Consider the following 15079-nt stretch of genomic DNA (forward strand, 5'->3'; position numbering starts at 1 on the left):
GAACAGGGTAGGAAAAACAGTCATGTTCATGATCTTCATTCATAAAATGAAGCCGTTCACTCACTCTGTATGTAAATGTTTACACTCACTGTATAATGACAATTGAAAAAATCCAATTTCCTTCCAAAAGGGAACTTTAAAGTTGTGATTCGCCATGAAGTTTTTTGTAGAATATAATGACTGTAATTCAGAGTGAAACAAAATATTTGCCATTAAAATAGCTTTTATTGTACACAGAAAACTTTAAGGCATTAATGAAAGAAATTGAAGAAAACACAAGTCAATGGAATTGCACTCTATTTTCCTGGATTGGAAGAATTAAAATTGTTAATATGTCCATACTATCTAAAGCAATTTATATATTGAGTGCAATTCATATAAAATTTGCTGTGTGGGATCCCTAGGTGGCGCAGCGGTTTGGCGCCTGCCTTTGGCCCAGGGCGCGATCCGGGAGACCCTGGATCGAATCCCACGTCGGGCTCCCGGTGCATGGAGCCTGCTTCTCCCTCTGCCTGTGTCTCTGCCTCTCTCTCTCTCTCTCTGTGACTATCATAAATTTAAAAAAAAAAAAAAAAAAAAAAATTTGCTGTGACATTTTTCACAGAAATAGAACAAATAGTCCTAAAATTTGTATGGAACCACAAAAGATCCCCTCAAAGTATATTTGAGAAAGAAGAAAAAAGCTAGAGATACCACATTCCCAGATTTCAAGATATAAAGAGCTTTAGAAACCGAAACAGTATGGTACTGGCACAAAAAGAGGCACGTAGATCAATGGAACAAAATAGAGTGCCTAGCAATAAACTCACATATATATGGTCAAATTAATTTACAACAACAGAGCCAAGAATATACCAAGGGGAAAAGAAAATCTTTTCAATAAATGGTTTTGGGGAAATTGGACAGCTACATGCAAAAGAATGGAAATGGTCCACTATCTTACACCATACACAAAAATAAATTCAAAATAGATTAAAGATTTGAATGTAAGATGATACCATGAAGCTCCTAGAGGAAAAAATAGGTAGTGAGCTCCTGGACATTGGTTTTGGCAGTGATTTTTTTGGAGTTGACACCAAAAGCAGAGATAGCAAAAGCAAAAATAAGTAAGTGAGACTATATCAAACTAAAAAGCTTCTGTACAACAGAGGAAGCCATCAACAAAATGAAAAAGCAACCTACCAAATGGAAGATAATGTTTGCAAGTCATATACCTAATATGGAGCTAATATCCAAATTATATCAACTCGTAACAACTCAGTAACAACAACAACAACAAAAAATCTGATTTAAAATGGGCAGAAGAGGGGGATCCTTGGGTGGCTCAGCGGTTTGGCACCTGCCTTTGGCCCAGGGCGCGATCCTGGAGACCCAGGATCAAGTCCCACATCGGGCTCCCGGCATGGAGCCTGCTTCTCCCTCTGCCTGTGTCTCTGCTTCTCTCTCTCTCTCTCTCTCTCTCTGTGTCTATCATAAATAAATTATTTTTTTAAAAAAAGGATTAAAAAAAAAGTTTGTTAAAAAAAATAAAAAATAAAAAAATGGGCAGAAGATCTGAATAGATATTTTTTTCAAAGAAGACAGACAAATAGCCAACAAGTACACGGAAAGGTGCTCCATATCACTAATATCAGAGAAATACAAATTAAAATCACAATGAGATATCACTTCACCTATGTTAGAATGGCTGTTATCAAAAAGATAAGAAAGAACAAGTGTTAGTGACAATGTGGGGAAAAGCAAGCCCCTTGTGCACTGTTGCTGGGACTGTAAATAGGTGCATCCACTATGGAAAACATTTTAGAGGTTCTTCAAAAAAAAAAAATGAAAACAGTAATTTAAAAAGATATATTCACTCCCATGTTTATTGTAGTAGTATTTACAACAGTGAGGATATGGATACACCTAAGAGTCCATCAGTGGATGAATGGTTAAAGAAAATGTATATATACAGAATGGAGTATTATTCAGACATTAAAAAAGTGAAATACTATCTTTTGCAACAACATGGATGGACGTTGAGGGTATTATGCTAAATGAAATAAATAGAAAAAGATAAATGCTTTATGATCTCACTTACATGTGGAATCTTTTTTTTAAGATTGATTTATTTTTAGAGAGAGAGCGTGGGGGTGGGGGAGCAGAGGGGAGAGGGAGAGAAAATCCTGAGACTCAGCACTGAGCGTGGAGCCCAACATGGGGCTCAATCCCACAACCTTGAGATGGCGACCTGAGCCAAAACCAAGAGTTGGATGCTTAACCAGCTGTGCCACCTATGTGCCCCATATATGTGGAATCTTTAAGGGGAGAAAAAACAAGCTCATGGATATGGAGAACAGATTTATGGTTGCCTGAAGCAGGGGTAAGGAGGTAAAATGGGTGAAGGAAAGTAAAAAGATACAAATTTCTAGTTGCAAATGAGTTAAGTCATGGAAATATTAGTATAGCACGTTACTATGGTTAATAATATTGTATTGCATATTTGAAAATAGCTAAGAGTAGATTTTGAAAGTTCTCAGGACACCTGGGTGGCTCAGCAGTAGAGTGTCTGCCTTTGGCTCAGGGTATGATCCCAGGGTTCCTGTATTGAGTCCCGCCTCAGCCTTCCTGCACGGAGCCTGCATTTCCCTCTGCCTATGTCTCTGCCTCTCTCTCTCTCTCTCTCTCTCTCTCTCTTTCTCTGTGTCTCTCATAAATAAAAATCTTTAAAAAAAATCTTGAAAGTTCTCATCACAAGAAAAATAATTTTGTAACTGTGCATGATGATGGGTATTAACTGTACTTACTGTGGTGAGCATTTTACAATATATACAAAAATCATTACATCATATACTTAAAACTAACAATATTATATCAATTATACTTCATTATTTTAAAAGATTTTATTTATTTGAGAGAGTGACAGAGCAAGCATGAACAAGGTGGTGGGGGATGGGCAGAGGGAGAGGGAGAAGCAGACTCCCCTCTGAGCAGGGAACTGATGCGGGGTTTGATCCCAGGACCCTGGGATCATGACCAGAGCTGAAGGCAGATGCTTAACCACCTGAGCCACTCAGGCACCCCCAATTATACTTCAATTTTAAAAAAGCTTCTCACTGGTTTTTTCAATTAATGTATATTAATTGATATATATATATCAATATATTAATACATGTTGACACTTCAAGTAATAGTTAATGAAAAGGATCTTTAAAGTCTCTTCTTTGTTTTAATTTATTTGAGAGAGAAAGTACGAGCCAGGGGAAGGGACAGAGGGAGAGGGACAAGCAGACTCCCCACCAAGCAGGGTGAGATGCAGGGCTTGATCCTAGGACCCTAGGGCTATAACCTGGGCCAAAGGCAGATGCTTAACCCATTGAGCCACCCAGGAGCCCCTAATTAAAGTTTCTTGTCCTAGCATTATATTTCCTATATTCTGTCATCCTTTAATTGTGTAACTTTTAACTTAATTACTTCTACTCTATGTGTTACTTTGGTCTTCAAGCCTAATTAACTTTTTTTTGAAGCTCATTAACTTTGTTTCTATAAAAAAAATTCATTTCATGTGATGAGGCAGTGGCTGTGTGATGTCAAGACTACTGGCCTAGGAGTGGGAACACCTAAGTTCTAGCTACAGTTTTAAGACTTTTTTTTTTCTGATTTTTAATAAGCCACTTAGTCATTCCATGAAAGTGCATAATGAGACTTCTCATCCAAACAAAATGGCATAGATTTGTCTCTCCTTGCTTCTCCCTGTTAAATACAACTACAAAACCCAGAAATAACATGAGAGAATCAGAAGAACTCTGGAAGGTGGAAAGAGGAAGACCCAAAACTGGCAAAACACAACAACAGGGTCTTAAAACCCTCTCACCCAACAGAAGGAGGAGACCCAGGCCTGATATTTATTGACTTCTAACCTAGCAGCACAAGGCAGATCAGGTAGGCTCATCCCTCTCCTAGACTGAGTAGGAGTCCTGCCAACAATATCAAGTGAGCCCAGAACAATTGACAGGAAGGATTAGAATCCCTACTGACAGTAAGTGGCCACCAAAGGTGTGCTTTCCCTCCCTTCTATGAAGGGGAGGTATAGTTGTGGAGGGGGAATCACATCACCAATCTAGCCTGGGAAGCAGTCTTGTCTGTGAAGGTCAGAGGCTCCCTTCCTCAGGAGAGGCACACCAGGTGGCCTAGCCAGGAGAATTCCTCCCACCCCTACAAGTGACACTGGCTAAGAGACTACTAAATTCTCACTTGAAGAAATCTTAAAAAGAGCAAATAAGCTCAAAACATACAGAAGTAAGGAAACAATAAAAATGAGAGCAGAAGAAATCAATGACATTGAAAATATGAAAACAAAAATTAAAGCTAGGTTTTCTGTATTTTAAAAATGGTCAATAAAATTGGTAAGCCTTTAGCAATACTGACAAAAATAAAAAGAAGACACAGAGTACCAGTATCAGGAATAGAATAGTGGATATCACTATAGATTCTTCAGACATTAAAAAGGCAATAAGCTAATGCTATGAACAACTTTATTTTCATAAACTATTTGATAACTTAGAAGAAATGGACCTTGAAAACCCAAATGATAGAACTCAACCAAGATAAAATAGATAACGTGAATAGTTCTTTAGCCATTGAAGAAATGGAGTTAATTTAAAAGAAAAAGAAATCTCCAGGCCCAGATGGTTTTACTGGAAAATTCAAAGAGAAATTAACACTAATTTTTACACACAGCTTCTTCCAGAAAGCAGACAAGGAGGGAACAATTGTAAACTAATTTCACAAAGCCAGTATTACTCTGATACCCAAACAAGGCAAAGACAGTACAAAAATAAATAAAACTACAAAGCAGTATCTCTCATGAACTAGGTTTAAAAAAAAAAAAAAAAGCCCTCAACCAAATATTAGCAAACTCCGCAATACAGAGAAAAGAAATATAAATGATGCCCAAATGGGTTTAATTCCAGATCTGCAAAGTTGGCTCAGTATTGAAAATCAGTTTAATCCACCATATCAACAGACTAAATATGAAATAGAAATATCACATCATATTTTGTGTTTTTTGATACAAGAAAAAAATCATATGTCCATTTATGATAAAAATTCCCAGGTTGAGGGCAGCCCCGGTGGCGCAGCGGTTTAACGCCGCCTGCAGCCCAGGGTGTGATCCTGGAGACCCTGGATCGAGTCCCACATCAGGCTCTCTGCATGGAGCCTGCTTCTCCCTCTTCCTGTGTCTCTGCCTCTCTCTCTGTGTGTGTGTGTGTCTCTATGAATAAATAAGTAAAATCTTTAAAAAAAAAAATTCCCAGGTTGAGAATAGAAGTGAACTATGTCATCTTGGTAAAGAGCATCTACAGCAAACTTACAGCCAACATCAAATTTATAGTGAAATACTGAATGTTTTCTAAGATTGAGAAAGAGGCAAGGAAGAAAAATAGGCCTACATATTAGAATAGAAAGGGGAGAGAAGAAATTAATAAAAGTGTTATTCACAGATAGGAGAACTGTCTAGGTACAAATTCCTGGAACTCGTGAGTTTGGTGTAAGGTATGAGGATACAAAATAACACTCAAAAATTAGTCACAACTAAAAACTACCATTTAGGAATGCCTGGCTGGCTCAGTCAGAAGAGCATGTGACACTTGATCTCAGGGTTGTGAGTTTGAGCTGCATGTTATGTGTAGAGATTACCATTTATAATCCGTACAAAGAAAATTAACTACTTAGGCTTAAACTTAACAAAACATGTACAGAATCTATGTGCTAAAAATTACAAAATACTGATGAAAGAAATTAAAAAAAAAAAAAACTAAATAAATGGAGCGTTAGACCATACTTGTATATTGAAAGACTCCACATCGTAGATTCACCTATTCCCAAATAGGTTGGTAGGTTTAAAGCACATTCTATCAAAACCCCAGCAAAGTTTTTGTAGGCATAAGCAAACTTACTCTAAAATTTATGTAGAAAGGCATAGGCCCTAGAAGCTAAAACAATTTGGAAAAGATACATAAAGTGGGGGGAATTATTCTACCCAATATTAAAGCCTACTGTATTGCAATAGTAATCAAGACAGCGTGGTACTGGTGGAAGGATAAACGCATAAATAAATAAGATAAACTAAATCTGGATATGGACCCACACAAATATGCCCAACTGCTATTTGACAAAAATACAAAAGATTCCTCAATAAAGAGAGGAGAGCAGGGACCCCTGGGTGGCACAGTTGGTTGAGTGTCCGACTCTTGATTTCAGCTCAGGTCATGATCTCAGGGTCATGAGATCAAGCCCCAAGTCAGGCACCAAGCCTGAGGAGTCTGCTAAAATTTCTCTCCCTCTCCCTGAGCTTGCTCATGTGCTTCTCTCCCTCTCTCTAAAATAAATCTTTAAAAAAGAGAGAGAGGAGAGCATTTTCAATAAATAATGCAAGAACAGTTGGACCAAAAATAAAAGAATCTTAACCTAAGCCTCTTTATACAAAAACTAACTCAAAATGGGTCACCAGCTGAAATATGAAACTGTATATAAATCATAGAAAAATTTGGATCTAGGTGTCCATTGTTTAAAAATTCCTAGACTTGACACCAAATCATGATCCATAAAGGAAAAACTGATAAATTGGGCCTTGTCAAAATTAAAAACTTTTACTCTAGAAGGACCTTATTTAGATGAAAAGCTACAGACAGAAAATATTTCCAGACCACATATCCAACAAAAGACTAGTATCTTGACTATATAAAAAACTCATAAAATGTAACAGTTAAAAAGTCAATTAGAGGGCACCTGGGTAGCACACTTAGTTGGGTATCAGACTCTTGGTTTTAGTTCAGGTCATGGAATTGAGTCCTGTGTCAGGCTCCACACTCAACTGCTTCAGATTCTCTCTCCTTCTCCTGTCCCTCCCACTCATGCTCTTTCTCTCTTTGAAATAAACATTTTTTATAGGGTTTTTTTTTTTTTTGAGATTTTATTTATTTATTCATGAGAGACAGAGAGGCAGAGACACAGGCAGAGTTCGGAGAAGCAGGCTCCATGCAGGGAAGCTGACGTGGGACTCGATCCCAGGACTCCAGGATCATGCCCTGGGCTGAAGGCGGCACTAAACCACTGAGCCACCTGGGGTGCCCAAATAAACTTTTTTTTTTTTTTTAATCAATTAGAAGAAGCAAAAGACATGAACAGACATTTGACTAAATAGGCTATTATGTATGACAAAGCATATAAAAAGATGTTCAGCATCCTTAGCTATTAGGGAGATGTAAACTAAAACCACAGTGAAATGCCACTGTATACCTATCAGAATGGAGGAAGTTAAAAATAGAACAAATGCTGGCCAGGATGCAGAGAAAACTGGATTGCACACACATTGCTGGTAGGAATATAAACTATCCCAAACAGTCTGGGGAGCAGGTTAAGAGTTTCTTACTAAACTGAACATGCAACTACTATGACACAGTAACTGTTCTTTAGGGCAGTTAGTCCAGAGATGAAAACTTACATTCACACAAAAAACCTGCACGTGAACATTTATAGTTGCTTTATTCATAATAGCCAAAAACCAGAAACCCACCATGTGTCCTTAAGCGGATAAATAGTTAACAGATACATCCGTACCATAAGATACTACTGAGCAAAAAAAGGGGAGGGGGGGCAGAGAGGAGTGAACTATTGATGCAAGAAACAACTTAGATGAATATCCAGAGAATTGTGTCAGAAAAGTCAATCTCAAAAAATTGTATACTGGATGGTTCCATTTATATTATGTAACATTCTTGAAATAGGACATTAAAGAAATGGAGAACAGATTAGGGTGTTTGCTAGCGGTTAGAGATGGGAGGAGGGTGTAACTATAAAAGGGCACAAGGGATCCTTGTGGCCACAGTGTTCTGGATATTGAGTGTATCCATGTCAGAAGCCTGGCTATGATATTACGTTACAGTTTTACAAAACATTACCATTGGAAGAAGCAAAGGATGCATATATTCTCTGTTCGTGTTTTACAATTGCATGTGAAGCTGTAATTATTTCAAAACTAAAAGCTTAATTTAGCTTTTTTTTTTAAGATTTTATTTATTTATTTATTCATGAAAGACACAGAGAGAGAGAGAGGCAGAGACACAGGCAGAGGGAGAAGCAGGCTCCATGCAGGGAGCCTGACGCGGGACTCGATCGCGGGACTCGATCCCGGGTCTCCAGGATCACACCCTGGGTGGAAGGCAGTACTAAACCGCTGAGCCACCCCAACTGCCCAGCTCTCTTTCTTTGTCGTGCCAAGGAAGATCCTGGTGTGGCTGTGGGCCGCCACCCCACCCAGTAGTACCATAAGGACAAGCCGTATCCAAAGGCTCACTTTTGCAGAGGTGTCCCTGATGCCAAGATCTGCATCTATGACCTGAGGCCTAAAAAGGCAAAAGTGGATCAGTACCTACTATGTGGCCACATGGTATCCGACAAATATGGGCCCTCCTCTGAAGTCCTGGAGGCTGCCCGAATTTGTGCCAACAAGTTATTGGTGTAAAGTTGTGGCAAAATGATTTTCACATCCAAGTGTGACCCTACCCCTTCCATGTCATCCATATCAACAAGATACTGTCCTGTGCTGGGGTTGATGGGCTCTAGACAGATATTTAGAGCACGTTTGGAAAGCCCCAAGGCACAGTGGTCAGGGTTCACAGTGGCCAAGTCATCATGCCCATCCTTACCAAGCTGCAGAGCAAGGAGCATGTGATGAAGGCCCTACAAAGGGCTGAGTTCAAGTTCCCTAACCACCAGAAGATCCACATTTCCGAGAAGTAGAGCTTTGCTAAGTTTAATGTAATTGAATTTGAAGATATGATGGCTAAAAAGCAACTCATCCCAGATGGCTGTGGGATCATATACATCCCTAATGGTGACCCCTTGGACAGGTGGCAGGCTCGGCACTGATGAGAATTGGCACTATTCCCTGCTTATTCGTGCCCACCAATAAACCCTACTTCCTATCTTAAAAAAAAAAAAAAGCTTATTTTTAAAAAAGACATAATGATACCTGCACTTCCTGTACCAGTCATAAGTGTGAAGGGAGGTACACCCTGGACCAGGCTGTGAGTGTCATGGTGGGTGTATCTGGTAATAGCAGGCCCTAGCTGTCCTTATGTTTATTTTGGCTTACATATTCAGTATCACTACTCCATCTTATCCAAAAAAAAATAGTCATTTTTATATGTTGTTATGTTTAATGATAAGGTTCATTTACCTATTTACCAAATGTCTTTTGAGGATTTTCTTAGTGGTGGTCACACCATCCATGCTGGGAAAAAAATAGGAAAAGTAAGAAGTATGAGAGTCCAGCCCTGGCATTTCCAGTTCCTGTGGGAACGGTGTTGGTCATGTACTGGGTCTGGAGCTGGTGTCTGTTTTGATTAGAACTAATTCCATATTTCACACTTCAAGAGACTGGTAGAGGTTCTGGTGTTTGGTTAGCTAATGGGTGAACTTGGTTTTCAATAATTAAGACACTTTTTTTTCACATTTTGCTATCCATTTGGAATGTATCTTATAATCAGTGATGATTCTTGGTTTATTTGGCAACGTTTTTCTTTCTTGATAATACAGAAAATAATGGTGCTTCTTTTACTTAGTGGCACTTCAGGCTTGGTGAGATCTGGTAATCATGTCTTAAAACAACTTTTTTTTTGCAATTTTCATCTGGATATTTTACCTATCCTAATTTTATTAATACGTTTATTAATAAGCTTATTAAACAGGATGAGGCCTTTTTTTTTCTTTAAAGGAACTCCAGTATAAGGGTTTAATGGTAAATTCTGTGACATTCCATGGTAATAATATAGTATTTTTATACACCCAAATATTGAAACCTCATTTCCCCTCATCTTTTTTTCTCCTTTGTTTTTTCAAGTGTCAATATACAGCATCTGGTTTTATGACAAGAATGACTGTCACCGCATAGCCAAACTCATGGCCGAGTAAGTATTTATATTACAACATAGATTTAATTAGTGATATATGAGAGATGAAAAAGTGACTTTCCCTCTTACTTCTCTTTGTTACTGAATCTACTAACTCATTTATTTCTCCTCTGATTTCCTGCTTATTGTCAAAAATTTGTAAAAGGCAAAAAAAGATTAAAGAACTCTGGAGTTATCTTTAATCCTGCTATTCCCATTGTTAGTGTTTTAGTCTGTTTCCTTCCAGTCTTTTTCTTTATTTGTACATTAGGTTGGTGTATGTGGTTGTTTTTTTACAAAAATAGGATCATCCTGTACCTTTGCCTTTTCACGTCAACAGACTTTTTCCAGGACACTGAAGTGGCCTCTGTAGCATTTGTAACAACTGCATTTATCTAGTCCTGCAGACAAATCATAAATTAACCAGAACCTTATTGTTCAATGTGTGCTTAGGGCTGTCAGACTGCCTGACTCCAGAGGTTACCATCAATACCCCAGGGCACAGCCTAGGCACTGCCTGCTGGGCTGTAGGCTTTGTCCAGGTTTCCTCTCTGACCAGTGGTGCTGCATTCAGTAGCTGATAGAGAACTACACACGCTTCTTTTTTTTTTTTTTTTTTAATTTTTTTTTTTATTTATTTATGATAGTCACAGAGAGAGAGAGAGGCAGAGACACAGACAGAGGGAGAAGCAGGCTCCATGCACCGGGAGCCCGACGTGGGACTCGATCCCGGGTCTCCAGGATCGCGCCCTGGGCCAAAGGCAGGCGCCAAACCGCTACGCCACACAGGGATCCCCTACACATGCTTCTTTTAAGTGAACTTACTTTTGACACCGGTTCTAGGTTTAGTGGTCCTCAGTTCACCACTGTGTGGTGTTCCAGTAGATGTTTTGTATGTCATAATCTTGGAATTTGGAAAGAAACGTCATTGAATTAATGTTCTGAAGGGGGGCTCACTGTGCTTTCTCAAACCAGCCTGCAGGAGCCCCCCTCTTCTGGCTGCTGGTGCTGCTGGTCTGAATATTGGGAACCTAAGACATTGTGGTGCTAGAGGGGCCTGAGGTGCCACACAGCTCTGGGCAAAGTGCTATAGCAGACAGTGTATTCTGGCTCACCTGTGTTTCCTTTGTGATTTTTGCCTGAATCTCCTCAGAGATGTGGACCTTCCTCTGTCAAATCACAATTCCCTTTGCTCTCCTGTGAGGTTTTTAGCTACATCTTTGGAAGAAAACGGTCTTAATTTTTTTAAGAAACAGGCCAGTTTTGCACTAGTTTCTGTAAAGGTGTGAGTAAATAATTAGTCCCCAACCTTCATTTCCAGGTACATTTGCATTTTAAAGGAAGCATATATGGTTAAGGCAAAGTTTTAATCCAGGACCACATACATGTCCTGATTGGATGTTTGTCAGCCTCCTGCTTTGTTTTGCTATGAGCTCACAGGGCAAGGCCATGTTTATTACTGTAGTCACATACCCCTGCAGATACTGTTCAAGATGAGCTTGGATCACTCATGCTGGAAAACATGAACCACATTTTCTTTTTACAACATCTTTTCTCTGGAAGTTAATTAAATAAGATGAGTTTTTTTTTTACAGAGCCATTTGTTTATTTGATGACTACTTTTTGTGGTTTTGAAAGTGACAGCAAAGACAATTTACTTCTAATTACTTAGAAGACACAGATTTGCTGATTCTTGGTGATCCTAAAATCCAGAATAATTTTCTTAAGTGCCGGGAGATCCCTGGGCGGCTCAGTGGTTTGGCATCTGCCTTTGGCCTACGGCATGATCCTAGAGTCCTGGGATTGAGTCCTGCATCAGGCTCCCTGCATGGAGCCTGATTCTCCTCTGTCTGTGTCTCTGCCTCTCTCTCTCTATCTGTGTCTCTCATGAATAAATAAATAAAATCTTAAAAAAAAATAATTTTCTTAAGTGCCTAAACTTTGGGATATATTAGCATAGAGACTTTCTCCTGCAGATTGAGAGCTTTTGGGCCCCAAGTGAGAAATTTGTCTCTTTTAGCTTTAATAGCTACTTACAGGAAACCAATCTGAGCTTTTTTCTAAACTATCAGGGCCAGTGGTACCCCTTATCCAGGTCTTCAGATGATAAATGAGGCAGAAGACTGAAGGCCTATCTGAGAATATTGTATTGAACCCGAAAATAGGATGAGGAGGTAGAAATAGAAAGCAGAAGGGAAAAGAAGAGCCTTCAGGTTCTTTCATGAGAATGCCCAAAAGAAGCATATTTGCTTACACTTTCAGCTGGTTTTACTAGAAGCAGGGGAAGTATTCAAAGTGATTAGAGAGTGCCCTCATGAAACTGTTGATAATGAGTTTTCAAGTGTCTGGCCTATTTATGGCCAAAGAGAATACCTTATATGTTACCATTAACTTTGTGATAAATGGTGTTCTGGTCAGCACAGATAAAAAAAAAAAAAAAAAAAAAAAAAAGACTATTTTATGTTTCTTTGCTCTGACTGCCTGTGTACAGCCTCTGTTTGCCACATATTTCAGAATATCATCTCTGCTAACCAGAAATACAGGTACAATTCTTTTTGGTAATATTGTGTATCTCAATAACTGCCTGTCAGTGCCCATCCTGTTAAATCACTGTTTGAACAGCTGCTATGTAATACAAATTCTCCCAGTAAAGAAATCTGTTTGTTTATTTATTTATTTGTTTGTTTGTTTATTTATTTTTAGATTTTATATATTTATTCATGAGAGACACAGAAAAGCAGAGACCTAGGCAGAGGGAGGAGAAGCAGACTTCCATACAGTAGCCCAATGCGGGACTCGATCCCAGAATTCTGGAGGCAAAGGCAGAGGCTCAACCGCTGAGCCACCCAGGCGTCCCAAGAAATGGATTTATTTCAAAAGATGTTTATAAAAACTAAGAAGCTTAAACAAAGGGTTGCAGAAGGCAAGGTGGGTGGAGGGATGGAGTAACTGGGTGATGGGCACTAAGGAGGGCACTTGATGGGATGAGCATTGGGTATTATACTATATGTTGGTAAATTGAATCTAAATAAAAAATTAAAAAAAAAAAAGCACTGAGAAGCTATGTGGGAGAGCAAGTAAACTTCTAGACCTGTACCATATCTGAATTTGGAAATCCTCTCTGGTCAGTGGCAAAGTTGAAAATTCACTAAACTTAGGAAGTGCTGACTCTCTTAAAGAGGAAATCCACTCTGCCAGAAACTCTTCTTAACAATAAGCACTTATTAGAATGGTTGCCTATATAGACTATGAAATTTAGAGAACTCATGGAAATAAGCTTTATTCCTGATTTTACAGGTAGTCTTGGGGTATATTTGAGAGGAGGGTGAGAGTCAAGGGCATTCCTCACAGAGTTTGGATTAGAAGAGTCTTTACAGAGTCTAAGCATCATTCCTGTTCCTTCCATGCCACCTAGACAGCTTCTGCTTGCAGCAGTGGTGTGCTTTGTAAGGTGGCCTATTCCACAGGTGAGCGGTGGTGACTATTAGAAATGACCAGAATTCTCTTTGGGGGCCCCTGGCTGGCTCAGTCAATAGAGCATGCAACTCTTGATCTCAGGGGCAGGAGTTCAGACCCCATGTTGGATGTAAAGCTTACTTTAAAAATAAAAAAGAAAGAAAGAAAAGGAAATAAAAGAGATGTTCTTCTTTTGAATCAAAATTACAGATCCAGTCCGGGTCAGGGGAGAGAGGAATACCAGCCTGGGCAAGACAAGCAGCATGGCAGGAGGCAGGAGAAATAGGCTGTGTGACTGGAGTCCTCAGTAAAGGTGGATTCAGGCCGGTGCAGTCTATAACTGAGTGTAACTACAAGTCCCTTGAAATAGGGCTTTTTTTATCCTCCTGATTATTAAGGAGTGCCTGTTAATAATGGAACATGAAGAGGGGCACCTGGGTGGCTTAGTGGTTGAGTGTTCACCTTAGGCTCAGGTCATGATCCCAGGGTCCTGGAATCGAGTTCTGTATCAGGCTCCCCACAGAGACTCTGCTTCTCCCTCTTGCCTGTGTCTCTGCCTCTCTGTGTGTCTCATAAATAAATAAATAAAATCTTTTAAAAAATAAAATAAAATAACGGAACATGGAGGAAAGTACAAAAAAGGAAAGTGAAATTGCTTGTGACCCACCATTAAGAAATAACCAATATATGTCTCTCTGGTCTTTTTTTCCTTTGTAACTGGCCTCACAGCTGTCACAATCTTTCTTTCCCAGTATGGATAGAGAAAAAATAATGTTGATTCTAAATGGTCTGATTCTCATATCACATAACAGTCTTCTTTCACCCTACTGTAAAGTCCATGATTGTATATTTATTTTCAAAATAATAATTCCAGGGGCTCCTGGGTTGTTCAGTCGGTTAAGCATCTCAGTCTTGGTTTTGGCTCAAGTCATGATCTCAGGGTCCTGGGATCAAACCCTTTGGGAATTTGCACTCAGTGGGGAATGTATTTAAGATTCTCCCCTTCCCTCTGCTTCCCTACATGCTTTTTCTGTCTAAATAAATAAATCCAAAAAAAAAAAAAAAAGCCAAAACTAATCATCCTATTCACAGCTGTAAGAATCTAGATCAATAAATGCCATTACCTTAAAGCAGAATTTTCCAAACAAATCCTGCCTCAGGAGAAGATTCTATGGTCAAATAAATTTGGGAAAATTTTTAAGCCCACCCTTATCAGAGAATCGTAATACATTTTAGCATGTTAAAAATTCAGAATGATTCTGCTGTTAAAAAAAAAAAAAAAGATCTGTTTGATATTTTCAGTGTTTTCAAATACAAGAACCATCCCACACACAGTAATGGGAGCTCCTAAGCAGGCTGTTTAAAAGGCTGTTTTAGAGCAGTGAACAGATACCGAGTAGCCTATTGTCCTGCTCCTGTTATTCAGAAAAAACAACAAACCCTTTGCTGCTGAATTATTTTATTGCCTATCCTTATCACTGTCCAGAAAGTTTTCAGTTCATACAATTATCAAGCTGTGTCTGTGCTCATAATAACCTATTCATTACAGCTGGGATTAAAACATAAATGAATCTTAAAAAGAAAAAAGGCCCCAACCCTATCAGTGACATTCTTAACCCTCAACTTTTCTTGCTTTGTGTGTTTTCAAGTGCAGAATTAGTGTAAGCACCAATCAGAATAAAGAGCAT

The 15079-nt window shown here is 38.9% G+C and overlaps 1 protein-coding gene and 1 pseudogene across 1 annotated transcript in view; both read left to right on the plus strand.

Moving 5' to 3' along the window:
• Positions 1-15079, plus strand: part of DCP1A (decapping mRNA 1A) — a 64107-nt gene that overhangs the window by 21199 nt on the left and 27829 nt on the right. The window contains exon 4 of the mRNA XM_025986367.2: positions 9887-9953. Coding sequence (XP_025842152.2) covers positions 9887-9953 — 67 coding nt within the window. The remainder of the gene's footprint in view (positions 1-9886; positions 9954-15079) is intronic.
• LOC112913293 (large ribosomal subunit protein uL16-like) lies at positions 6482-8917 on the plus strand (annotated as a pseudogene).

This window comes from Vulpes vulpes, chromosome 9 (assembly GCF_048418805.1).
Source record: "Vulpes vulpes isolate BD-2025 chromosome 9, VulVul3, whole genome shotgun sequence".
NCBI lineage: Eukaryota > Metazoa > Chordata > Mammalia > Carnivora > Canidae > Vulpes > Vulpes vulpes.